This window comes from Rhinichthys klamathensis, unplaced genomic scaffold (genome assembly GCF_029890125.1).
Source record: "Rhinichthys klamathensis goyatoka isolate OS25496 unplaced genomic scaffold, OSU_Roscu_1.1 h1tg000111l_1, whole genome shotgun sequence".
Lineage (NCBI taxonomy): Eukaryota > Metazoa > Chordata > Actinopteri > Cypriniformes > Leuciscidae > Rhinichthys > Rhinichthys klamathensis.
The window spans coordinates 14,400,796-14,423,058 of record NW_026606649.1 but is presented as its reverse complement, the minus strand read 5'-3'; the positions used below and the strand labels follow the sequence as shown (position 1 = coordinate 14,423,058).

The following is a 22,263-nucleotide window of genomic DNA, read 5'->3' as shown; positions in this document are numbered from 1 at the left end:
TTTGCCATGCATAGATTTCAATATTAACTCATCAACATTTGACATCAAAGTTGATACTTAAATGAAACGAAACAGAACTCAATTAAGTCTCCTGAGCTATGTGACAGAGCAACCTCTAAGCAATATCAACACCAAGGGTCACCATGATTTTATAAGTCACACGTGTTCCTGGATCAACATATTTTGATTCCCCATACGCCATATACTCCATAAACCTAACCCCGCCCATAACTTATCCCTAAAATCAGAAGGAAATGATAGGTGAATAACATTGATGTAGAAGCACCTAACCCTGGTTGTAAGCCTAAACTTGACATTAAACTTCAAACCTAATTGGTTGATTGGGATGTTGTTCTAGGATCAACAATGACGTTGATCCAGGGACATGTTGAACTTGTACTTGGTGAAATCAAGTTCACCCAACATTAAGACATGATCATGCAGATGAAGGTAAATACATCAGCAGCACTGGTTATAATAGTATTATGACATATTATGTTTCACGGATTACGTTTGCAAATCACACTGTGGATGCCTGCGTGAGATGCCATATCCTGTATTTTGCATGTGCACCCGTGTTTTGTTGTCATGCATTCTGGGTTTGATTTGAGTGCCCGTGCAGATAGCAGCCCTGCAGATGACTGACTCAGCATGTAGCCTTAAAAAGTGTTTGTTCGTTAAGGCTAATGAGAGGAGGCTTTGACTTCCCTTTAATCTGCTTAAGTAAAGCATGGCCTCCAATGTGAGAGACGTCTGCTCTTAACGCTAACGCTCTCCACCTGTCCTGTGCATCTCAATGTGATCATGACAACAAAGTCATTGCCTACCAAAGACTGCTTTTTCATGAAGAAAAAAAAAAAAAAAAAATTCATAATTGCAACAAGTGATGAGAAAGCTTAACAATTTGTGTGTGTGTGTTTGTGTTTATTGTAACAAGTAGCCTATAAACGATTGTCTATGATTTTGACATTTTCCACCACTAAATGTTGCAATTAAATAGGCAAAATCTATCAAATTAAAACATAAAACCAGGTAGGGTTACAAATGTAGCCTAATTTAAGTTGCCTCTCAGTATAGAGAGGCAACTAGTTTGGGGGGAAATTTTGTTTTTTAGTTGCAGATAAACATATTTCACAGGGGGAAAAAATAAAAACAAGTTCTATAACTTTTAATAGAAAAACTGGAGGATTTAATGTATATTTTATATAACTAAGTTTGAAAAGTACTAGCTATTTTTTTCTGACATCAAAAAGTGACAAGGAGCAAGAGTCAATGCTGAGTTCCTGTTGCCAGGGCAACGGTGGCTCTCATAGGCTTTTCAGGCAGGTCATGTGACCAGCAGCTTTGACGTCACTGTGGGAGGCAGTTTGGTGCTCTGAACTAAGCTGCGGGTGAGTCTTGTGGAGTTTTTCGTTGGAGCTGCTGTTTGCATCAAAGCTTGTTCCTGAGACCTGTGGCTGCATATCACCACTGAGGCCACACAACGCCTCTTCCCTGCAGAGGTCCCCGGGTTATGGCCATCTAAAATCTCACGGCACAGCAACAGAACAACCACCTAAGGTGAGTTCTATCCTTTTTCTCCATGCTTTGCTCTTTTTCTTCCAGCTGAAGTCTCAGTGCAGTTGTATGCTGGCCATGCACTGATGCACAAGAGGACGACAACATGAAATTGAAAAGAGACAGCTGAGATTTTTCAGTATCCCATGAGGTTTGGATGACTGGAAGCAAACTGTTGTTTGAAAGTGAACAGGATACAACAGTTTGAACTATTAGGATGAGGACATCTCTATCTGGAGAATGAAGGTTACCTGTATCTTTGGTTTTATCCCAATCTCTCCTTCTTCCACTGAGAAACCTGGAACTGACAGCATGCTGGAAGGCGACCGACCTGAGTGAATGTCAGATCATTTGGCTTTGGATAAATCCTGGAACATAAGGCTTAGAGGAGGAAATACTGCAAGAGGCTACATCTACATCATGCATTTTGAAGTGCCATGTTGATACTAGAGTTTTTTGAATTTCCGAATATGTCAACAACATGCTGGGTTCAAATGCATATACATGTATAAAAGAAAGTCTAACTGGTCACCAAGTTCTTCACAATTTTGAATAACCCTTCAGCTTTTATACATGATTTTGAATTTTAAAAAATGCAAAAAGTCCATGTAATTAATACGAGCCCAAATTATCATTTAAAAAGTCAGACTATGTCTGTGGCTCTGTGCAAACATTTTTCGAGCATATTCATAGGTTTTTAAGTAACAACGCAGTTATAACAGCTCACCTATTGATTCAGTCACATGTATCATGTGAAAGAGGAAATAAGCCTTTTGCTCCAAATGACTTAATTCTCATTATTGAGTGGTTGATCACAAGTACACTGAAAAATATGATAAAGTCATTTGTAAAGTATCACAGGGAACTCTGGTTAAGTGACAAACATGTTCTGAGAACACTTAACAAAACATCTCAGGTTGCAGGAAGTAGCTGAGACACTCTTTTTTTCCCTTTATTGTTGAGGCATGCATGTAGGTTACACAGTGACGTTAATTTTTATTTTATTTTTATCTGACTGGCTGTTCAGAAAGCATTCTGCTCAGACAGAGTTTTGACCCGCAATCTGTCTAAAAAGACGCAAGTGGGCGCTTGGAAAAATGTGATGGTCTGTAGGGATGTGGAAACAGAGACGCGCGGCTTTAGAGTTTAGTATAGCCCCAGAGAGCCGAGAGAGAGAGAGGGGAAAAAATAAAGAGAGAGAGACAAGGAAATTTAGAAAGGGAGAGGGGAGTGTGTGTTTAAAGAGCTTCCTGCGAAGAGCTGCCGACACAGAGATGGTATAGAAAGGGAAGAAAGGAGGAAAGAAAGCTGGCGACATCAAAAGGTCCAACAGGTGAAACTGAAATCACATAATTTACGTCAAAGTGGGTCAGAGAAGGTGAAAGTTCTTCCTTGCCACTGTCACCTTTGGCTGTATTTGGCTTGTTGGGCACTTTTTTTGTAAAGCTGCTTTGGAACAATATGTATAATGACATACGCTACACAAATCTATTCAATTCAGACAGTCTGTGGGTAGTTGACACGACATATCAAATAGGCTACACTCTTAAAAGTATAGCTAATGGTTACAAATGGCGTTTTCACAGCGATTGAACCATTCTGGGTTCCTCAAAGAACAATTAAGTGAACTTTATAAACCTTTTGTGCAATGAAAAGGTTCCATGGATGTTAAAGTTTCTTCATGGAATTATAGATGCCTTTAAAGAACAGCAGTGTAACAGCAGTGTCCTGTTGTTTGATATGCTTTAAAACTATTTTAAACAAAAGTTTGCAAATTCTTTTAGAATTATTTCAAATATTAACTGAGCTTAAATTAATTGAGTGACTACATAGAATGCTTGTATTGTAAAAAATAAATAAATATTAAAGTGAACAGTGAAAATAGTCATTAAAAATGCTGAAAAACAAAGGACATATTATTTGTTTGTAAGATGTGTAGTAGGCCTATATGCTTTGAAGGCAAACATGGATAATAAAAGTTTAATTTCTGGCATATAGACTGACTGTGTAGATTAACATAATATATAGGGTTTGGTATCAGAGCATTATGACCAGTGATGTTCATTAATGTCTTCTGTTTAGTTGTGCACGTCATGGCAGTGTAAATATAGACCTGGTGGCTACAGAGTCCATCTTCTCTGAGTTTCAGCTTCAGTATAATCATAGTAAAAGCATATACTGTGACTTGTCTCACTCCTGAGAGCTTTTCACTTAACATCTCCAAGAGCTTTTGAGTCGCAGTGGACTGTGATGCCCAGTGCAATGTGTTGTCCACGGTGTTTAGATTGACTCGTGAGGATTGTGTGTATTTTTAATGAGGCTGAGGCTAGTTATTATTGTAATGTAAGTGACAGCAGCTGAGAACAGTGATAGCACATTGTAATGAGAAGTGGAGTTGAGCCATAGTGATTTCACGCTTGAGTTCATCTACATTCAATTTGTAAGCAAGCACTGAAGCTGTGATATAAAAGCATTTCCAGTTTGTTGACATGTCCCGTCACAATTGCTGTAATGGACCATGATTTAAAAGTGCAAATGGAATGAAAAAAATGTTTCCAAAAATAGGCACTTTGCAAATATTTACGTTAAGAGCATGTGCTGGAATTGTCGAGCATGTCTCACGATGGCGGTTAGTGCCGTTCTCACAGATGGATGGAGGATTGTGTCGAGGTCAAGCAGGGATAGTTTACAAGCAGTTAAAGCTTTTAGATTAATTGTTGAACGTTTACATTTGAACTGGACAAACATGTTTTACGTCAAAAGTCTGGGTATTAATATAAATTTGCTGTTTCTTCTGACAGGAAATATGGACCTTTAACGACCTCGGCACTAGTATAAAAAAATGTCAGCCTAGGGTGTGTGATATTTATAACTACTTTCAAGTACAGTCACTGAATTTTTCTCAGGCAAGCGAGACATTTAGATGGTCATTTTACTCTTTCAACTGCTTATACTTTTATATGTAACCATTAGGCTACTCCAATGTATTCCAAATGCCACACTCTTATTTCATAGTGTTATAAAACCAATTTGTGAAGGCAAAGATCTCAGCAGAGGTCAAGCCTTGAGAGAGAAAGTCACCATTTTCAACCTATCCCTGCAAATCCTCATATTACGGTCACTGACTTTCTACATCCATGAAGAATCCCAGCTTATTTTAGAAAGTTTTACACATTTAATTGTGATGGATTTATTTTATATTGCATATTTTATTTCATATTTAATATTGCGTGAGCTTAGAATTATACAGTTCTATCTCCGTTTAGGGTAGTTCTGAGATATTGAGCATCAAAGTTTTTACATCCCTGCTGTTTTGTGAGATGGAACCTTTTTATTATATTAATAACTACTAACAAAAAATTTTTTTTTACAAAAATAACACCACACAGGCATTAATAAACACCTAATGGATAAGATTATGTCAAAAACTCAATTTCGACCAAAAGTGGAGACAGAACCTTATAATTTTAAGCTCACGATTGGGTGATCCTGAGGTTGCAGATTAATGCAGACTCAGCAGGGAAAAATGTCTTGATGTATGCATGGCTCAAAATTTTATTTTGACTTAGAAAAGCACATTGTTGTGTTTTACGCATTACCAATGGATTCCATAACATATGCATGCTGTGTTTTCTTTATCACCAAGTCCTGGTATAAGATGTTTAGTGGTCCTTACATAACAGACATGAGTCTATATTTATATCCTACTGTTTCAGATTAGCCCAACAGAACCTTGAGTTAATCCTTCAGGTACAAGGAGAAAGAGAGAGAGAGAGAGAGAGAGAGAGAGAGAGAGAGAGAGAGAGAGAGAGAGAGAGAGAGAGAGAGAGAGAGAGAGAGAGAGAGAGAGAGAGAGAGAGAGAGAGAGAGAGAGAGAGAGAGAGAGAGAGAGAGAGAGAGAGAGAGAGAGAGAAGAGATTTTGAAGCAGATTTGTTGGCTAGTTAGCTGAAGAAAATTAAACTGTGTAGTTAAAGGAAAGTGTTTGATGTGTGTACTTTGCAGTCAATACAAAGACTCCTGCTAGCAAATTTCACATTTAATATCTCCAGAAACCCAATATTAATATTTATTGACTGCATCACTTAATAATATGGAATAAGTAATTCAAGTGACTGTTCACTTGGGTCATTGAATCTTTCACTCAACCGATTCATTAAAAAATATGGATTCATTCAGAAATGAAACCACACGCTGTGTTGCTCAGAGACACGCTACGGATTTGTTTTAAACTATTTTTGTTGACGAAATAGAAAAAAAAGACAATATTGTGTCTAAAACGTAAATAACTTAAAGGAGAACTCCGGCGCAAAATGAACCTTTGGTCTAATTACACATTGTTACCTAGTCAACCGTTATCTGAGATTTGTTTTCATGATTATCGAATGTAAATAGTTTTATCTCTAAAAACAGTTTAGCCTATAAAGCTAGTATAACGCTAGTATATTGGGCATAGATCAATGACAAATAAAAATCGCTTGTTAATACCACTAACAAGGCTCAAAATAGCCCCACACTAACACGGTAGCATAATGAGGGTCCCTACCTTCAAACCGAAGCATTGAGAACTTTGTCAGTGTCCAGACAGTTTAATAAGAAGATATTTAATGCATACAGTCAACTTCGCGTATACAGGCAGGAGCCATCTTTGAAATACAGCCTTTACCAGTCGATCTACGAACGCCGATCCAAGCCTGCTGTTCGCGCTCACCTTATCACAACTTATAGCTCGTTCACATCTCACCAGCGCACTTGGATCGGCGTTCGTAGATCGACTGGTAAAGGCTGTATTTCAAAGATGGCTTCTGCCTGTATACGCGAAGTTGACTGTATGTTTAAAATATCTTCTTATTAAACTGTCTGGACACTGACAAAGTTCTCAATGCTTCGGTTTGAAGGTAGGGACCCTCATTATGCTACCGTGTTAGTGTGGGGCTATTTTGAGCCTTGTTAGTGGTATTAACAAGCGATTTTTATTTGTCATTGATCTATGCCCAATATACTAGCGTTATACTAGCTTTATAGGCTAAACTGATTTTAGAGATAAAACTATTTACATTCGATAATCATGAAAACAAATCTCAGATAACGGTTGACTAGGTAACAATGTGTAATTAGACCAAAGGTTCATTTTGCGCCGGAGTTCTCCTTTAATAGTAACTTTTTTGTTTAATGAACTGTTGTATGAAATCACATTTGCAATCATGCTATTTGAGAAAAGCAGCTTTCTTGCTTGTGTGATATTGCTTTACTATATAATATGTAACTATATACGTAAATAATCGTATCTAACTTACCTTTAAAAACTAAAAACGTATTTTTATTGCTAATTCTATATTTCTTAATAAATATTTAGTTTTTTTAAAACTTTTTAACTATTCATCTTTATCATCTGGACCTAAATGTTACAGAATACTGGAACTTGAAGTGAAAATGGAGATTGCCTTCATCAATGTTTCGATGGGGAGCTCTAACAGACCCAACGAGGTCATGATTTTTATGTTTCAAGGAGGAAGGAACTTAGATGAGTACGTGGGGGAGCCACCCCACCATCTGCAACAACATCACTCTCATGGAGGGGTTTTGGATCAGACTCGATGACAAGATCCGGCTGGTGATGCCACGAGGAAACTCCTGCAGGGTGCTTCGCCCTGTGGGTCGATGGATCTTCTTTTGATGTAGGCAAAGAGAAAGAGGACTCCGTGGTCAACGTCCAGCCCCACTTTAGTCCGTCCCGGATGCAAAGCCTGAGGTCCTGGCTGACCAGGTGTGTGAGCCTACCACAACATCCGTGCCAGTGGGAATATTGGTGGTGCTGGATGAGGAAGAAGGACTGGTCGACTGAGGTAGTGTTGCCCACCCACAAAACTTCTCTGTCACTAGTCCTTTCCTGCACTCATGTGTCTTCATCGTCGCTGGTCCTGTCGAGCCCAAGTTCTTCGTCTCCACCAATCTCAGTCGTCATAGTGTTCTTTGTCACCACCATCCCTGTCCATCACGGAGCCTTCATCCACACCCAATCTTCTCCTACACGCTCCACCGAAGCCAGCAATTCCCTTGGCTCCACTGGCTCCCTTCAGCCCCCCAGCTCCACTATCAGCCCGGCCATGCAGCCCCGATCTGCCTTGTGACTTCCGGCCCCTATCTCTGCCCTGGCATGAGGAGTCCTGGGCTCTGCCTCATCCCTCTGAGCCCTCAGTTCCACCTCGGCCCATCAACCAATTGGCTTCGCCTCCTCTCCTCACCCCCTCGGCTCCACCAGGAACGGGTCTCTTGTTCCCATGGACTTAGCCTGGGCCTCTATATACCACCAACTACAACCTTGGCTCCTCCCTCCATCACTGCCACTGTGGATCGCCTGCCTCATGGCCATTCTCTTCTGGGTCGTTCTGAGATCTCGTCGGCCGTCCATTCCTCCCTGGATCCTACCACCATCCGCTCCTCAATGGGCCCTTCCACCGTCATCTCCTCCATGGCTTCTCTCGCTCTCTGCTCCAACCTAGTTCCTCCCATCTGCTCCCCTATTGGTTTCCAGAACATTGCTGGTCCCTCATTTACCTCCAGAACCTCCACCCTTAATCCCCTTGATCAATCCATCACAGCGCAAGGCTGCGCTTTCACGGGAGGGGGCGTTTTGTCACAATCTGTGTGTTTAGTTTCATTTTCATGGACATTTCGTATGCCTCAGTTTCTTGTGTTTCATTTTTTCCTAGTTTCCCGCCAGTAATTAGTTGTCATGGACACTCATTCAATAATCATACCTGTTCATTATTTTGTCATCATCACTGTGTATTTAAGTTTCTCTTTTTGCTCTATTTAGTGGTCCGTTTTTGTTGTGTTCTACATGCTGTCACGTTGTCTTTCTTCGTGTGGATTACTTGAGTTTGTTTTATTGAACCTTTGGGACTCTTCATCATCCTCTTCTGGACCAAAAACTTTACAATTAACAGCAAACTTTATTTAGTTTTTATTATCTATTTAAATTGAATGAATCAAACACGGCATCCACATTTGACATATTTTTACATAAAAATGCATATACACCACTTAAAACAAGATTAAAGGCAAAAAAAGATATTTTGAGCTGATAGGCTGACATGTAAAGATTGTTTTAGATTTTTATTTTATTTATTGTTTTGTGAATTATTATCAAATTTATTCTTAAGTTTACATTTTGAAATCTGTAATACATATCCTAACATGAGGAAACTAAATGGTTATAAATTAGACAAATTGAAACTTTTAAACATTTGAAATTGATGTGGCATGAATTTGGTGATAGCGTGGCACAGATGTAAAGTGCAGATTGAGGTAAACAGTTGCCAGCAGTGAGCCACAGAAACCAACAGTCTTGCAAGGGTTTGGCATAAAATGAATTGCTACTGTATGTCAGATACATGAGAACCGTGAATAAAACATTAATTGATCCTGATACATTTTCATTGTTAATGCTCACTTGATTTTTCACCATGATTTTAATTTGAGCATACACTGAACCTAGTCCTGTAAATGCAGCACTGTAGATGACTGCTGATATGTGAAGGAAATTTACACATTGACTAATGTCAATGATGTACCCATGATAACTCATAAACAGAAATGCTGTACTTTCTTGCACAGTTAACACAGTGGTGTATTTTGGTGAGCATGGGAAAGAACAAGGAAAATATGAGGGCATTTGATGCATTCATTTCATAGCCCCCTCACAAAGATGAATACAGCGCTGACATTTTCCACAGTCATACTTCAGTTTCAGTGTTTGTGGTTTTATTCGTTCTCTGTGGTTTTGAGGGGTGGAGGGGAAATAGCAAACTTTTATATCAAACAACACTCACCTTCCTGTGTCTTGTTCTGTCATTTAATGACCACTGTTGAGAGAATGTTCATTTCTATCTCTTTGATGGTTCATGCTTTTGTAAGGCTGTGAACACGAGTCACATGTCACAAATCATTAGTTTGGTTTGAAAGGTCAAACTGGATGTTCTATGTGTTCTCTGGTGATGCATCAACCTCATTGAATCAAAGATGAGAAGGAAAATAGTTTAATTAAATGTTTGGCTCTGCATGAGTTCATTCATTCTTTCTTTCTTTCTTTCTTTCTTTCTTTCTTTCTTTCATTTATTTATTGATTAATTCACACACACACACACACACACACACACACACACACACACACACACACACGCACACCACTGCCTTTTGAATGAATGAATGAATCAGTACTTTTGTCTTGTCTAGAAAAATATCAAAATATCTTTAAAAGTATTTATTTAAAACTAGGATACTATGTTCTGTAAAATGTGAAAAGCTTTGAATAAAAAAAAAATATATATATTAAAACTAGGCGGGTAGGCCTGTATATACATGAAATAAGTTTTATCCCATTGGCAAACACTGTCATTTTAGTATTATTTTATATTATTTCAGTTTGAGTCAGTTTTTTTTTTTTCAGTTTTTTTTTCTACTTTAGTTTTAATGTATTTTTATTTCCATTTCCATGTTGCCAATGGAACATTTCTTTTTTAAAGTTTTTTTATCTAATATTTATATTCTCTTTCATTTGATTAACAGCAATGATTTTTAAGTTTTAGTTTTAGTACACAATATTTATATACATAGGCTATATGTATGTATGTATATAAACTGTATATATATATATAGTTTGGTGGGTGTGATGTGTTCTTGAGTAACTAGTCACCTGTCCTCAGCGCACTGAAGGGACATCTGTACCTTGTGTCCACCTGTAGCACCACATGGCCAAGCTGTCTGTGGGCCTGGGTTATGCAAGTGTGACGTCACCGAAGTGCTATTGGAGGCTCTAAGAGTCTTAGGGTTAATTTGAGACAGAGATCTTTGAGCTGTTGGCCAAGAACATCAGTGATCCCACGAGCCATACGGGCTAAGCTCAGGTTCTCAAGAACATGGCTTGTCCTGAGGAGGGATGATCAGAAGTGATGTCATCAATGATCGAAAAGGCCAAAAGATATAGACATGCTATTCTATCTATCTATGTTTCAGAGAATCTAGTTTACCAATACTTACATTCTATTGTTTGATTATCCAAAAATACCATTGTTGAGTACTGGAACATTTTTGATACAAAGCCGAATGTTGTGTTTCACTAAAGTAAGATTAGACTGTCTGTTACCATGACAACGGGTGGAATGTAATATAAATGCCGCATATCCATTAAGCAATTACACTTTGATTGATCAAAATGCTTTTATCCATCTGCTCCATCTACAGAAGCGGCATGAAAGTCTGTTGTGGACAAATGGGTCTGTTGTGCTTTGTGTGCTCAGACTGGATGGGTGGAGGTAGTATGTGTGTGTGGTTGAAGGCTCTGGTTTATAAAGAGAGAGGTAAGGATGGAGTGTTCAGTTTGGTCAGGCCTTTGAAGATCATGGGAGAATACAGAAATTGTTCAGAAAACAGTTCATAAATGGTCTAATGGTGCAGTCATGTGTAAGCAGACAAAAAAAATTAGATGGTGAACACATAAGTCAAAGTTGATTTTTTAAATTGTCAATGAAACTTTGATGAAAAAAACCTTTGACAATGCAATACCATTTTCCTCTAGGTTTCCATGGGCACATAATTCAAAGTTAAAATAAAATAAAATTAACCATTTAAAAGTTTGGGGTCAGTAAGATTTTTGTTATGCTTACTATACAAAAGCATAATGCTTACTGTTATGCTTACTATAACTGTTTTCTATTTTAATATATCTTAAAATGTAATTTATTCCTGTGATGGCAAAGCTGAATTTTCAGCATCATTGCCACGTGATCCTTCAGAAATCATTTTCATATGCGGATTTGTTGCTCAAAAAACAGTTTTTATTATTATCAATGTTGAAAACAGTTGTGCTGCTTCATATTTTTGTAGAAACTGTGATACATTTTTTTATTCAGGATTCTTTGATGAATAGAGAGCCTAAGTCCCTCCCCTCCGCTTCCGGCTCATGGGACCTTATTTCGGAAAAAAATATGTATGTTAGTCAATGGCGAGAGACAACTTATCTTTTTATTCCATCTGAACTGTGCCCTGAATTACACATATGATGTTTGTCAATTTAAAAGATAATTATGAACGTCAAAAAAGTCGCAGTTTGTCATAAAACAGAAGAGTAACATTTAGTTTTATGTGAAAATCGCTCAATGAACTACATCTCCCAGGAAGCGAAACAACGAGCAAGATCCGTTGCTCATATGTGTGCAGTCTGGTGCAAAACACTCAGGCATGACGGCGTAACGTTGCGATTATAGCGTAAGACTATAGACAAAAATTACAGACGTTAGCTTCAATAAAGTTAGCTTCATTCATTGAGAGAAAAGGTATGATGTCACATATGCGCCTTTTGGGTTTGTAGTCTTTGTAATTACGTATTTTTCACAGTCTTATACCTCAACAGTTTTACATCAAACTGCTACTTTCTTGACTTTAAAATATATCTTTTAAATTGACAAACATCATATGTGTAATTCAGGGCACAATTCAAACGAGATAAAAATATTTGTTGTCTCTCACCATTGACTACCATACAATATTTTTCCAAAATAAGGTCCCATAGTGGTCCACCGGAAGGGGAGGGACTTAGGCTCTCTATAGAAAGTTCAAAAGACCAGCATTTATTTAAAATAGAAATCTTTTGTAACATTATGAATGTCTTTACTGTCACTTTTGATCAATTCAGTATTTCTTTCCTGAATAGAAGCATTCATTTCTTCAACAAAAACACTACACATTTGAACAGTAGTGTATTATAAGGGGCCAAGCTAAATTAATATTATGCTAAAATTTTAACAGAAATTACCAAAACTGAAAAGAAAACTTTCTGACTGGTATGATTAATATCTTTAAAACTATTTCTTGACATTCATTTGACTAATTAATTTCACCTTCAAAGATATTTCACCATTTATGACTGACAGTTTCCCACAAGCACATACTGTAGGCGAGAGAGAAACAGATGTGGGACAGATAAATGTGCACTAAAGTTCAAAGAGTTTTAACATTTCATTATTTTTAATTATTTTTCCTCTCACTTTTTTCACATCATTTTGTTAAATAAAAGATAAATAAACACTATATATAGTGTCGGGCAGGACGGTCACATGCGCTACGTGAGGAGCAGTGAAAGGCAAACTGATGGACTGCTTCCTGTTTACAAGAGGAGTTTCAGTTTCTCGATCTTATAATCTCCCTAGTGTTATTTTTTGTCCCCCATCACCCTCCATCCACTCTCATCTCAGTGGACGTGGATGAGAATAAAGAGTCGTTGTACATGCCATTTGTGTGCCTGACATAAATATTATGCATATATAAAAATAACTTTGATTGTGATTACTTAATGCATTGGTAATACAGACATTATTTGAATGTTTTTTTTCCCCTTACATCATTAGGATGTTTGCAGCTTCTCCTTGCTGTATTAAAATGAACCAGGAAAAAGCAATGATTTCATAGAATACCCTAATATGTGCTCTCGAGATCATATATGTATGTAAGATGGCAGGCACGTGGGTTTTTAAAAGAGATTTGCATCAGGAAATGATTTTGGTGCAGCTGCACACACACATAGAGACACAATGCAGCAGGTGAAAGCATGCACTGCGGTCTACCAGCGGAAAGTTCAGTTGACAGATGGGAAAAGGAAGAGAAATTTTCGATATGTGGCAGATATGTGTGTTTTGCATACATATAGTACAATTACAACAAGGGGCTCGTATCGTCAGGGTTTAGGCAATGCAACATTGCTGTTTTCTGCTGTGTATGTTTATTGCAGAGCTCATGAGACTAAAACTGAGAATCTTATATTTGTCTCTAAAAAAGGAGAAATAGACACTTATGAGAAAATTGTTGAACTATAGAATGTATGCGAATAAAAATGTCAGATCAGTGATCTGGAAAAAATTTGATGAGAAAAGTTTGAGTACCTACATATTGAGATCTCTGACTATTAATTGCATTCTTTGGTATCTTGGCAAATCTGAGCACAGATTGTTGAGATCTCTTAACGTGAGAACACAGGGGATTTCTTATGATACAAATCTGAGATACTGCTCATGTAAGGAAAAGTCTCCATTTAATTCCACTGATGTCTTGGAGAAAGAATATTTTAAAGGGAACATATCATGAAAATCTGACTTTTTCCGTGTTTAAGTGCTATAAAAGGGTCCCCGGTGCATCTACCAACCCAGAAAACATGAAAAGTGACAACCCAGTTATTTTGTTTTGGTAATCCTTTCTTTGCAAGCATGTCAAAAATTAAGCCAATCAGATTTTGCTCCCCTTCTGATGTAGGAAGGGGATCTTATTATAATATTACCGCCCCTTAATCGGCACGTTTCCACCCAAGCCACTGCCATTTGGTTTTCGCAAGCGACAAGAGTGTAACCAGTTGTAATTAATGGCAAAAGTTGGAGCAAAGTATGCAGACTGTTCTGTCGTTGGCTGAACAAACAAGCACAGAACACTACTTGACCAAAAAATGTCACAACTGTCATATAAAGACCTCAGGGAACTGTGTCAACTTGTGTAAAAAAAAGTTAAACATGCAAGTCGACGAGATGTGCACAACAAATGCCTTTTTACAAATGGCAAGAAATCTCCACAACAATAGCCTACATAAATGTATCCACTAACCATTCAGAAAATTCCAGGTGCTGTCTAAAGGTTGCAACTTCTTCCTGAGTGTCTCTGGATATTTCTGAGATTTTGGATGAGTGAGATTATTCGCGTGTTTTGTTGTTGTATCCGAAGCTCGTGTAAAGCAACGGCTCTGGTGGTGTAAAGGATGAAGGATCAGCCATCTTCTGAATGGGGGAGGGGAGCAGCAGCTAATATGCATTAAAGGGACACACACAAAAACGGCGCGTTTTTTCTCACACACAAATAGTGTCCGTTTTAGCATGCTATAAAAAATTATCTGTGGGGTAATATCTTTTGAGTTGAAATTTCACAGACACATTCTAGGGACACCGTAGATTTAAATTATATCTTGTGAGAAGGGGCATAATATGTAACCTTAAGATAAGACAAAACAAGTATTAAAACAGGATAAAACATCAAGTGTGCCCTTGCTAAAACAAACCACAAGGGGGTCAAAGGTCGAGAACCACTGCATTGTTTCTTGGCTATGAATTATTTTTATGATCTTGAATGTGTGAACCCCAATTATAAAAGCTAAACCTGTTTCAGAAAAAAAGTGTGCTTAATTGTAATGAATGTGCACTTGTAGTGTAGCCTACTTCAAATCTAAAAACAGATTTTTTTATATTAATAAAATAAAAGGCTACTTAACCCTCTGGGGTCCTTCGGCCCAAATGGACCCGAAGCATTTAAATATTTATTTTTTTTAAATCATTGCTTTATCGGAATGGTCCGAAATTTGGTGACTTTGTTGGTACTTGGCATATGAACACCCAAAAAAATTGGGGACAGGATTTGAATAGTCTAAGTGGTTATAAAAAAAATAGTCACACTCAGGACCTTCGGGTCCAAATGGACCCGCATAGGAAATGAATGGGAAATTGGCAAAAATGTGAAAATACAGAGTTATTTTGTGCGTACAAACTACAAATCAGCCACAATCCAGAAAAAAAGCACACAACAGTGAAGGGGTGAATCTATAAAACATCAAGAGTGCAAAACAGACACATCCACACACACACACACACACACACACACACAAACACACTTTTATACACATACACACTAATAAATTCAGATTACATATGGGTTTTGAATTTTTAAAATGCTCAGTTTGTCCACCAGATGGCATCCATCTCATTTCAAAAATTGCTTTCATGAGGCCTAGGCTTGACTCTAAAATGAAATACAGCTTTAAAAAAAAAAAAAAATAAATAATAATTAATTTCTATTATATTCAATGGGGAAAAAATGGGTCATAATTATTGCATTAATATTAATTATAAATCTTTTTTTTTTTTGAAATTATCTCAAAACACCAAAAAAGAAAAGAAAAAATATTATAAAAAACAAGTAAAAAAAAAAAAAAAGATGATTTTTTTTAATAAATATTAATCCCACCCTTCCGGCCCATTTGGACCCGAAGGTCCTGAGTGTGACTCTGAAATGAAGGACCCCAGAGGGTTAAAGAGAGTGCACTTTCGTCTGTTTCTTAACACACTTATTTGAAAAGTTGTGTAGGCTACTTTGTAACAATGTCAAGTGCATTGTAAATCATTTTGTTTATTTTGATGTGTTGACTAACATATTCAAGCACATGTAAAGCACTTGATTATAATTTTAACTGTTACTTGATATTACGTAATTTACTATTTTATTAATTTATTTTATATGTACTAAACTGCGACTTATAAAGATGAACTTAAGTCCTACATATAGAGGGTAAAAAAAGCACTCTAAAATTCAGCTTATTGCATTTAATATAAATGTAAACTATAAAGCCTTTTAATTTTTAATTTTAATTAACATGCAATTAGGTGTATGATAAAGTATGCTTCTTTTTCACAAAGGTTCGTATTTGCTAAGGCTAAGATAAGCGTATTTACTTAAGAGTACCTTACTGTTAGACATTTAAAAAACAGTTATTCTCTTTTTTCTCCTTTAGTTGAAACCAGACCATCAACATGGGAAAGCAGAACAGCAAACTCCGTCCCGAGGTGATACAGGACCTGCTGGATAACACAGACTTCACCGAGCATGAGATCCAGGAGTGGTACAAGGGCTTCCTGCGGGACTGCCCCAGCGGTGCGCTCAGCATGGAAGAATTTAAGAAGATCTATGGCAACTTTTTCCCCTACGGAGACGCGTCAAAGTTTGCGGAGCACGTCTTCAGAACCTTCGACGCCAACGGAGATGGAACAATAGATTTCAGAGAGTTTATCATTGCCCTGAGCGTCACGTCACGCGGCCGTTTGGATCAGAAGCTAAAGTGGGCCTTCAGTATGTACGATTTGGATGGCAATGGATACATAAGCAAGGCGGAAATGCTCGAGATTGTACAGGTGTGTGTGAGTTTATGGGTGTGATTCTGTATCACTCTCGGTTGAAACATTACAGACGTCTCCTGACAAAGTTTTTTTCCTTTCTTTTTCTTCTTTCTTCTTTCGGCGGGGAAACAAAAATGAACATTCATTTTTAAGTTTAGGCTATCATTTGTGGAGATATAAGTGACAGTCAGCAATACGACAGTAGAAATTATGGTAAAACTTTATTTTGATGGTCCCTTTTGAACATTCTGTTGACTAGAAGTACTTTGCAACTACATGTCATCTACAGTAACTCTGATTAGAGTTTTAGTAGACTGTCTGCTTAATATCTGCTAACTCTTTATTGTGGTCCTCAAACAGACATTAACTATAACTTTGCAACTGCATGTCAACTTATTCTAGCCCTAACCCTACCAGTCTACTAATATACTAACACTCTAATGAAAGTTCGTAGACCTGTGCAACGTTACTAAGTCAACAGAATGTGTTAAAGGGACCATCAGAATAAAGTGCAACCGAAATGATTAGTAGTGACCATTTAGTGTTTGTCTGAGTTTTTGTCCAAACTATATAGACCTAATGGTGCGTTCTATTATAGCCAACGAACTGACTCGGACCTCGGATATGACGTCACGTCCACACTTCAAGCGTTCTATTATGTTTTGCGCGTCCGAGTCGGAGAAAAAAATGGACGCCACCCGTTGTAATGGTAGCACTGGCCGAGTACCAGGCGCTCCAAAATAAGTATGTGCTTCACCTTACAGAACACAGAGGAGAAGAACTTGAACTTGAAAATGTTCACTTTATTTCATGTTTTTCATGTTAATCTTCTGTTAGCAACGCTAGCAACGTAGTAATTGCACTCACAACAACCGATTCCCATACCTACAGGGGACGCAGTAATACGAGTGATTATAATCGTCATTTAAAATACCAAAGCGGTTCAAAAACAATGAAAACAATTCATACTTACAAGTCACACAGGGCGCAGCCATCTTGAATTCCGAAACGGAATTCTTGCTCGGTGTCCTCACGGTTGTCCGACGTCCGAGAGGAGAAATCCGAGGAAAGGGGGCGTGTTGCTACGCAACGTCTGTCTTCCGATTCGGATCTCCGAGACGGATAAATAATAGAACGCACCATGAGGCAAGTTGATTGTCACTCCACTTACAATAAAATCTGATTGGTTTAAAATTCAACTCTCTGATTGGATCAAAACTTTACACTGAAAACTAGCACTTTATGTCGGCTTAGGCACGTTTCAGAGACGTGTCTTTTGAACATAAATGTAGATTGTGCTGATTTCAATTAATTAGCTGTCAATTTAGCCTCTGTTTTATCACAACCTTATTAAAGTAGTGCCTATATTATGAGAAGCTTCCACAAACCACCAAAAATGACACAACATTATCAATCAACCATTGTGTACAAATTTCCTTTGGTTTTTAATACATACAGAAGAGATATTTTCTAACCTTATTGTGTATATTAATATATATTTCAGCTATTCCCATTCAGTGAATAAACATGGCAAATGGATTTGGCTTGTGCCTTATTACCTTGTTTTTTAAAATAAAAAAAGTAGGTTACTTCATATAGCATATTCATTTGTGCATGATGTTTTGCACAGATAGGGAGAGTTGAGTGCAGCAGCAGCAGGCAATTATTTTTGCTCGTATTTAGGTAAATTTCACACCGTTGTAGCAATTGGTGAGATGTGTCAGCTTCCTAAGTGCACTCCCTGAATCTGACAGCTGAGTGCACACAAATGGCTGTAATTTCCTTTTCAATTCATTCAATTACCTGAGAAAAGCAGTCGCTATGGTTACTTTGAAATAGTTACGAAGTGATGGCTCCAGTTCCAAATCATACCCAGAGTCCTCTAATTTTCTCTAATAAGATTTACAAAAGGCAGCTTTTAGTGCCTGTTTTGACTGTAACCGCATCATAGGTGCACTCCTAAACCAAAAGCTAGCAAATCCTAACGCAGCATTGCATCCCATTGCATTGCAATCCCAAAATGCCTCACAATGCATTGCAATGGGTTTAGAATATATGCGTGCTAGAGTGCTGCGTACTTAGCAGCATGCTAACACCAAAGTAACTGAAATCCTTTGTGTGTCTTCTTCAGGCCATCTATAAGATGGTATCTGCAGTGATGAAGATGCCAGAGGACGAGTCCACGCCTGAGAAACGCACAGAGAAGATCTTCCGCCAGATGGACACAAATCGTGATGGTGAGCTTTCTACCCCCTTGTAAACCAATCAAATTAATGTAATAAAAGGCAACATACTTTCATGACTGTTTCTTAACACACTGAAGTACACTTAGAATTAAAAAGTGCACTTAGTAATAATGCCAGATTAAAATTTTACTTTAAAGTACATTTTCATTGAAGATGAATTTCATACAGTACAAATCATTGTTTTAATAATATTTTGTCATGATTTGAAAAGGAAACTTGTTTTGATGTGACTAACATATTTTACTGAAATATATATATATCAAAATATATATACTGTGTGTGTCTGTATGATAGATAGATAGATAGATAGATAGACAGAGATTACTCATTTGAAACTTCATAACAAATGTGTAATTACAAATACACTATAGTATATTTAGTATATTATTATATTATTATATTTTATATATAATTATAGTATTTTATTATGTATAAATAGTATATTATAGTATAGTCATAAATTCTTGTCAGTACATTTGACAGTACACTAACCATATTTCAAAGTAATTATGAAAACATCACATTTAAAGAGGTACTTAATTCTGGTATTTTTGAGATTCTGATTTTCCTCAAAAAAATAAATAGCTTTGTCTAAATACATAAGTGCTTTCGAATGGCTAAATGACTCATGCTAACCAGACAAACGCTGTTTTTTTTATTTTTACCTTTGACCCTTTGTTCTCCCTCAGGTAAGCTGTCACTCGAAGAGTTTGTAGAGGGAGCAAAGAACGACCCATCCATCGTGCGACTGTTGCAGTGCGATCCCAGCAGTGCCGGCCAGTGAATCAACAGCGTCTCGCTACTTTCATAACCTCTCTTACACAAGTCTTTTTGTTTGGTCAGAGCCTGGACTCCAAAACTACACCCCTATCTGAGTGTCTGTGGGTTTCCCAATGAACACCAGGCATGGAAACATGCAACTATTTTTTTCCCCACAGACACACATCAGGTAACGTTCAGAAACTCATATACAGAGGCCATGCACACTAAGAAGCTGGTGTACATGTGTCTCTCTGTGAATTCCTCACATAAGGCTTTTTAGGCAGTGATGCAAGTGACATCGCATCCTGTTGTAAAATTTTGGTACTGAAATAAACCCTCTCAAAAAGAGCTTTAAAAATTAACAGAGGTTCGAGAGGGAGCTGAAGCAAAATGTTCTAAGCATGGGATAATATGACACTTCGTCAAAAAAACCAGATTGCATATGCTTTCTAAACACCAAACTATAGTTTTTTTAATAATTATTTTTAAGAATTTACTAAATTAAATCATTTTACACACACATTTCGTCAAAAATCCCAGATTGCATATGCTTTCTAAACACCAAACTATAGTTTTTTTAATAATTATTTTTAAGAATTTTCTAAATTAAATCATTTCACACACAATAACTATTGTCATTCCTAGTGTTCCTAGTACTTCAATTCCATTCAGCACATACTGTACATCTATTTAAAAGGGGCGCTTGGGTGACACAGAGTTTTTTTACTTAAAGTTTTTTTTTTTTTTTTTTTTTTTTCAACATTATGATGACAGAGCCTGTGATAGAAAATCTTAAAGGGATGGTTGGGATCAAATTTGGTCATGATGGTGCTCCTTTTATGAGCACCAGTATAATGTTTAAAAATAAATACAAAAAATAATAATTATTACAAATATTTTTTAAACATTAATACTTGATGCATAGGACTGACAATAATAGTTGGAAAATGTCATTTTACAAAGTAATATTTTCATAGGGATGACAATAATATTGACTTTTGCTGCTTCAAAAGAGGAAACATGAAAAAGTATTAGACAAAGAAATTGTAGATAAACAGTAAATATGGTTTAACTTGGTGGGTGATAAAAATGTATCACACCACGGAAAAGCTTTTCATTATGAAACTGCTATTATTGAAATATGACATTTTCTTCTGTTTCAAATAATCATTTGTACAGTAAAAGCATATCTGTGTATGACTGTGGCAATGAGCAGTGAAGACAACACATTACTATGCGCATACACAACAGACCATGAAACCCTGCCGCATTTATAGCCGGCCAACAGATTCACTTCAGCTTTCTAGCACACTTTCTGCTCTATCCAGACCTTGATTCAGTCAATGTTCGGCCCACACCACCAACAAAATACTACATATTACAATTGGCAACATGCTAAAGCCAATTCAAATTTGACTGAATCTTGGCCATAGTATTTTATTTTTATACCCTGGGTAAAATAACAGCTCAAATCATTTTGCACATAATACATATTGGTCAAACTGAATGTATTCTCTGCATTTTCATGTATGTGGTATGTATGTATGTGGTGCTTTTTGAGTACTCGTGTGTTTATCCAGTGTTTGTCTATGCATACATTTCGGTCAGGACTTGTGAGCATTCTGTCAGTGACTTGACTATGGAGAGACAATTGGAGCGTATTGGACAGAATATTAATGTGTATATGTCTGCACATCCTCAGGGTGACTATGTTTTGAAATGCAAGGGCCTGTGGTGTGGATGACATATGCTTTTTGTGTAATGCAAATCCACCGTCCATTTATAAACACACAAACACTCGCTCACACGCAAACCACATCTTATTTGAGGCCATGTGTATGATGGGATAGCCATCAGAAACTCTGTGGTTTCCACTGAATTTGCTGTGAAGTCAAGGCTGTAATGATCAAACGTTCTTCAGCCACATGCTGATCAGAACGATTCGTGAAGGAGCTTGAATTAAAAACTAATGACAAAAGGAAAAAAATGTTGTTGTTTGTAGATTCTCCTTCATTAAAACAAAATTATTTAGCATCTGGCATTCTAAACCGCACAAGACAGCAACATGTGGTCAAGTGCCAAACACAGATAAATATAAATATGGCAAAACAAACAGTGTTCTATCACTTTATGCTGTACAGCTGTTATCTGTCAAACTAAATGTTTGTCATTATCATTTTGTAGATTTTATATGGTAACGTGTACATTGTGTGAGTGTGGACATTATAAACACAGGCATCTGTTTTGGTTATATCATAAATAAAAATATTAAAGAAAGAAAATGAATCTGTGTCTGATGGTCTTGCATGAACATCACTTTTAAACCCTGGTTTGACAAACTTCTTGTGTGAAATTCTCATTAACATTAAAAGTTTCCATTACATCAGGGTTAAGTGTAGAATGAAAAATCTTTGGTCAAAACTTGATAAAAAATGCATTTATTTACATACAAATTATTATTTTCCGAAGTGCCCTTTTACATAATTTTGTTTTGGAAGACAATGATATTCAAACATTACAACATAAACAGCTCATCATGACACTGATCGACTGAATCTGGACTACAAAGTTAATATGCACCTGTCATACACAAACACTAGAAGACAATAGTTTGGGAAAGACCTTGGCTGATTCAAACCTCCTCAAAGGTCATGAAATCTCTTGCATTTGAAATAAATGGAACCTCTAAAAAATTATTTCCACATTAAAACATGAGTGC

The 22,263-nt window shown here is 37.0% G+C and overlaps 1 protein-coding gene across 1 annotated transcript; it reads left to right on the top strand.

The window, feature by feature from the left end:
• Nucleotides 1-1,383: 1,383 nt before the first annotated feature.
• ncaldb (neurocalcin delta b) lies at nucleotides 1,384-21,826 on the top strand. Its single transcript, XM_056254601.1, has 4 exons — nucleotides 1,384-1,560; nucleotides 16,155-16,551; nucleotides 18,668-18,773; nucleotides 19,472-21,826. Exons 2-4 carry the CDS (start codon nucleotides 16,174-16,176, stop codon nucleotides 19,564-19,566), a joined length of 579 nt encoding a protein of 192 aa, XP_056110576.1. The 5' UTR covers nucleotides 1,384-1,560; nucleotides 16,155-16,173; the 3' UTR covers nucleotides 19,567-21,826.
• The last annotated feature ends 437 nt before the right edge of the window (nucleotides 21,827-22,263 follow it).

Bases quoted from the DNA above. Each gene is read 5' to 3' on its own strand.
- ncaldb (XM_056254601.1), top strand. From the start codon at position 16,174: ATGGGAAAGCAGAACAGCAAACTCCGTCCCGAGGTGATACAGGACCTG. The intron at 16,552-18,667 runs GTGTGTGTGAGT...TGTCTTCTTCAG, and splicing joins AAATGCTCGAGATTGTACAG to GCCATCTATAAGATGGTATC. The intron at 18,774-19,471 runs GTGAGCTTTCTA...GTTCTCCCTCAG, and splicing joins GATGGACACAAATCGTGATG to GTAAGCTGTCACTCGAAGAG.